The following is a 5,997-nucleotide window of genomic DNA, read 5'->3' as shown; positions in this document are numbered from 1 at the left end:
ATATATATATATATATATATATATTCAACATCTTTAGTATCTAATCTATTATAAAGATCACTAAAAACAAATTTTTAAGCATCACAGATTATTCTCTTAGATTCCCTACGGGCTGTTTGATATTTTCTCAGTTCTCTAAGCTTTTATATTTAAACCAATTTTTATAGCACAACTTCTTATATTTTAAATTTTCTTGCACATTATTATTCCACCAGCAATTATTTTTATTTATAAAAACTTTTTCTTTTGATTCTCCAAGTCTAACTTTTGTCACTTGTTTAATAATGTTTGTTACTTTACCCCACATATAATTTGTTTCTTCATGTTTGAACTTTTAAATTTTACTATCTAAATAATTTTATTTGTGTATTTTAGGTACTCACATCTAACTCTACAACGATGATTGCTAGTGTTGTTTTATTTTACACTCTTCATCTTAAAATCTAGAACTAATAATCGATGTTGAGTAAGAAATGATGGTGATGGAATAGATCCCTTGATTTTTGATGATATTATGTATAATGATGAATGCATAACATCTAAGAATGATGAAACAATTGATTTTGAAGATGAAAAAATAACATTGAATGATGATTGTAACGAAGATATAAATGTTAACAATGAAAGAAGCGAAAAAGATATTGAATTCAGAGGAGCTTCTACTTTACAACCATTCAAAAAAAAAAAAAAAGAAACAAAGTATGGGTTGGAGCTTCAAAAAAAAAATCCAACTGTATTCCATAATTAAAATATAGTTGATTACTTAGTTGTGTTACTAATTTACTATTTTATTTTAAGTTATATTGAATTCAATATTAAATGATGTAGTGAGTAAGTTGAAAGATATGAAAATTGAAGAAGAATTTGACGATGATGATAACACAAAATTCGAAGATGATAGAGTTATTCAATTTTGTGATTCTTCTGAAGATGATGAAAATGATGATGATGCCATTATGGATTCTAATTCTTGTAGCATATTTAAATTCTAAGTTTAATATTTAAATCTTATTTCAAACTTTTATTTTATATTTAGGAAAACCATACACATATGTTATTACGTTAAATCTATTGACATGTTTAAATTCTAAGTTTAATAATTAAGATTTGTGGTTTGTCAAATGTCATATTTATGAATTATGTTTAATTTTATGAGTTTTTATTTTTTTATTTTTTGTTTTGAGGCTTATGCCTCGATCCCCCTCGAGGCTTACCCATCACCTCACAAAGGAAAAAAAATGCATTAATTCCCAAATTTGCCTTTTAAAACATTGCTAGTAAGAACGGTAAGAAATTGAATGGCAATGCCCTATTAATGGCCTTTACCATAGGAAACACTCTCCCGAATTTCTATAAGCAGTTATTCTTAGAAATAACTGCTAGAAATTAATTAGTTTCCTTTCCAGTTATTTCTTATTCGTTGTATTTCCTAGTTTATGACTTTTCATTTATCATTGAGTAGTTATTAGGTAGAAATCTGGGTATTATATTTTTCCTATTTTAGAATCATTGTATTATGTATTTATACCCCTTTCAATGACAATAAAATTATCCTGCATAATTGCCAAAACCTACATGGTATCAGAGGTAGGTTCTTACCTTAGTCGCCAGGACATTACCCTAGTCACCGGAACTTCCCTGCAGGTCTTCCCCTGCAATTTTTCAGCCGCATGATCCCTGCCCTGCAAGCACTTCCGCCGTTGTTCTCTCCCCTCCAGGTTCTAGCCATTAGTACCCTTTCCTACGGGCTCTCCCGCACCGATCTCTCCCCTGCTGGCTGTCCCGCCTCCAGACCTCCCTCTTGCCAGTTGGAATGTTCCCTTGTAGGTCGTATTTTGTTATAGACAGCATAAGGGATCATCTACATCTATGTCTCGGCACCAAACCTCACATTTGGATTTGTCGGAGTCATGGTTGATTCATCCACTATCACACATTCATCTGACATTGTCCTTGAGTCCACCGGAAGATCAATACCTACGTCAATCCCCCCGTAGACCGGAGGAGATGACAACACAATGAATTTTCCAATTACCACTTAAACTCAATGACTCGAATTTCCTCCAATAGTCTCAAGCTTTTGTTGTTCAATAAGGTTGGGGTAAATTCAGCCACCTCACAGATACGATTCGTGAACCTCCAAAGACTGACCCAGCAAATGCAGCATGGAAAGTCCAAAACTCCATGGTTATGTCATGACTAAAAAATTCTATGGAGACCACGATTGACCGTTCGTGCATGTTTCGTTCGTCTTCTAATGCTCTCTGGACTGCCATTTGAGATACCTACCTGAACGTAGGAAATTCTAGACCACTCTATGAAGTTTCTAATAAGATCCACGAAGCAAAATAGGGAACAAATACAGTGACAATACTAAGATTTGGTTGTCATATGGATGAAATGGAACCTCTACTATGATTACATGTGGGACTCTCCCGCGGATATTTCCTTCCAAAAAATTTCTAGAAAAGGATCGGGTGTTCCAATTTCTAGTGGGCTTGAACAAGGAACTCAATGAAGTTCGTGGTCGTATACTTGGTTGTGATCCTCTTCTTTCAACCAGAACAACATTCATCGAGGTCCGCTGCAAAGAAAGCTGGAGACTTGTCATGTTCAATAATTCAATTGAGTCTTCAGTCTTGGTCTCCAACAGTGCTCAACACTTTGCCACACACAACAATCACTCCATAAGTGACTTGTCACAAACCCTATCACAATAAAGATAAGTGTTGGAAACTGCACGGGAAGCCGACAAATAAATCTTTAACCAAATCTTTCGTTACTGAAGGTCTCGTTACAATCTCAGAATCCACAATAGTTCAGCTAGTCCGCACTCAAACCATCCCCAATCACCAAACTCCAACACTTAATTAAGTTGCTTGGATCTAGTCAGTTCTCCAGAGGCCGTCAACCTCCATATTTGTTAAGGTAACATTTCTATGATACTTACTAATTTTTCTTCTAGTCCTTGGATTATTAATTCAAATGTCACTGAACAAATGACTGTGTGCTCTCAATTATTCTCGACATATTCTCCATGTTTCGAGCGAGCACTACTGAAATTTTCGGGGCTCCTATATTTCTATTGCGTGTAAAGGGTCAGTTGTGCTAGTAGTGTTACATGTACCTTTGCATAAGTGTAACCTCTTATCGGTCAATAAATTGACATATTATATTGACTGCGTTGCTCATTTTTCTCCTAATGTTTGTCTTTTAGGATCGTCGTTCGGGGATGATGACTGAAACTGCTAAGCTGATAGTCGAGCTCTACTTCTTCCAAAAGAATGACATTGATGAAGTGGACACTCAATCTCATAGTTGTAGTTTTACCCTCTACTAGTCAAATTATGCTTTTACATTGTACCTTGGGTCATCCAAGTTTAATGATAAAAATTCATCTATTTTTTCAAACAATTGTAATTGATATTTATTGATAAAAATCTATTTATTTTTAAATGTGAAATTTATCATTTAATTAAATAACATTGTGTAACATATTTACTTCATTACACTCGTCCAATTTCACTAATTCATAGTGATTTATGAGGGCCCTCTCCAATTGCATGCTACACCAGTAAATGGCAACTCCTTACTCTAATTGATGACCAAACTCGGAAAACTTAGGTCTATATATTAAAGGACAAATCTGAAGCTGCAGTCACATTCAAAAATTTTGCACTACTTTTTCTTAACTCAATTCAAAACCTCCATTCTGGTCCTTTACATCGATAATGGATGCGAGTATTTACCTTGATATTCGGAGAATTCTTGGCGAGCAAAATCATCCTCCATCATAGCTCCTTTACAGATACCCTTCCATAAAAGGACAAATATTTACGTACGGAGTACGCACGCAATTCTGCGTGCGTATAGAGGTTATTCGAGAGGTATTGGAGGGTTATATCTATGTTAATGGGGTTGAAACCTACAATAATCTGACAAAACTTCCGAATAACATCAAAAAATATGAGCGCAGAATCGCGAAATGTATTGGTAAGTTATTAGGGGGTTACTAACTGAGTTATTGGAAAGTTATTTGGGGAAACACACACTCAAAACCACGTGTGTACTCCGTACGTAAATAGCGCTCCCACATAGTCATTCTTGACAGATTTACTAATTGAGATAAAGCTATTACTTCACAAACCGGTAGCTGTTCTGATGGTTCCCTATGAGAAATTCGCAGACATTTCCAATGTCGTTCCGGTGAACAAGACACACTACCAACGCCTAGTAGGGAAACACATTTACCTATCCCATACGCGTCCGAAGATTTGTCAAGTCGTTGATACTGTCAGTCAGTTCATGCATGATCCCCACGAGCACCATCTCACCGTTGTCCATTGGATCCTCCATTACTTGAAAAGCACGCCGGGCTCAGGTTTGTCGTTCTCTTGTCACACCTCTTACTCTGTTGCAGTTTATATAGATGTCGATTGGGTTGGGTCCATCCATGATCGACGATCAACCTCGGGTTATTACTCATTCGAATGGGGAAACCTTGTAATGCGGAAAAGTAAAAAAGTTTGTGGTTGCCCGTAGCAATGCTGAAGCCGAGTTTTGTTCTACATCCCAAGAGGTATGTGAAGCAGGTATGTGAAGCCCTCTGGTTTCGCGTCATGCTTCATGAGTTACGTATATCGGTCTTCGTTCCTTTGCAGTTGTATTGTGGCAATAAAGCCTCCATCAACATTCTGTATAATCTGATCCAACATGATCATACCAAACATATGGAGATTAACTGTCACTTTATCAAAGAGAAACTTGATTCAGGAAAAATTTGTATTCCTTTTGTCCCATCCATAGGTCAACTCACATATATTCTCATAAGAAATCTTCCTCGGTCGTTGTTTAATGATTTCAAATCTAAATTGAAAGTAATTGACATCTATGCTTTAACTTGAGGATGGAGTGTTAGAAATTATTTAATTTTTTTTCCGGTGATTTCCTATTTGTTATATTTCCTAGTTTATGACTTCACATTTATCATTTAGTGGTCATTAGGTAGAGATTTGAGCATTATATTTTTTATATTTTAGAATCATTGTATCATGTATTTATATACCTTTCATTCGCATCAATATTATCCGTCTCAATTCACAAAACCTACAATAACATTTACATAGAAGATGAGCTGAAAAGTAACTCATTAAGCTAGTTAGTTCATTATTCCAGACTTCCATGCGTTACCTGAATTTTAGCAATAATGTACGCATAAAAACATTAAATCAGACATGTTTCAGTGAAATAGGTTATAAGAAAGTAACCTCGCAAAAAGTTCCATAAAGTCCGCTGGGGCAATCCTTTCCTGTAACAGTACCATTTCCCCCAATAAAACCTCGACCAGAGCTCATACCTCCCCTATCAAAAGGAAAATATAGAATTAAATGACCCATTAAAATGAAAACTACATGTATTATTAAACTAAAATATAGTCCAAGAAAAAAAAAATAAAGCATAATGTTTCCAAATAACAACTATAAAAATTAAAGATGCCAAATGTTTAGTAAACAGCTACATTTTAACCATCAAAGATAATCACTATTTAAAAAAAAAGATCATCAATATAATTCTATTGAAAAATAAGAAAAAAAAATTTAACCATGAATCATTGTCAGAAAATTAACTTATGATTGAAATTAAGTGAAACAATGCTTAAATAAAGCAAAAGTCTCAATAGATGCTATCTAGCCGTACAGTAAAAACAGATTATAAATAAAACGCAAACTTTTTCGATATCACAACTACAAAAATTTAAATTGAAGAGCTGAGAATAATTTGCCATGAAAGTGAAGCAGCAAAAGAAATTAAGCTTAATTTTAGTAATTTTGAATCTATCAAGAACTCTAACCATATTATATATGCGCGCGCGCACACACACACACATATCTATCTATATCTATATTTATGTATGTGTATAGATGGCAGGATCTAATTTGGGATCTCAACTACAAAGATAGATATATATATATATATATATATATATATATATATATA

At 34.3% G+C, this 5,997-nt stretch overlaps 1 protein-coding gene across 1 annotated transcript in view; it reads right to left on the bottom strand.

Annotated features, from left to right (window-relative positions):
* The window catches only part of LOC110032695, a 20,359-nt gene that overhangs the window by 7,308 nt on the left and 7,054 nt on the right, over positions 1–5,997 (bottom strand). Inside the window, exon 3 of the mRNA XM_020736400.1 lies at positions 5,268–5,407. Within this exon, the coding sequence (XP_020592059.1) occupies positions 5,268–5,407 (140 nt within the window). The remainder of the gene's footprint in view (positions 1–5,267; positions 5,408–5,997) is intronic.

This window comes from Phalaenopsis equestris, unplaced genomic scaffold (genome assembly GCF_001263595.1).
Source record: "Phalaenopsis equestris unplaced genomic scaffold, ASM126359v1 Scaffold001009, whole genome shotgun sequence".
NCBI lineage: Eukaryota > Viridiplantae > Streptophyta > Magnoliopsida > Asparagales > Orchidaceae > Phalaenopsis > Phalaenopsis equestris.
Note: the sequence above shows the minus strand (reverse complement) of the source record. Positions and strands in the feature narration are given on the sequence as shown.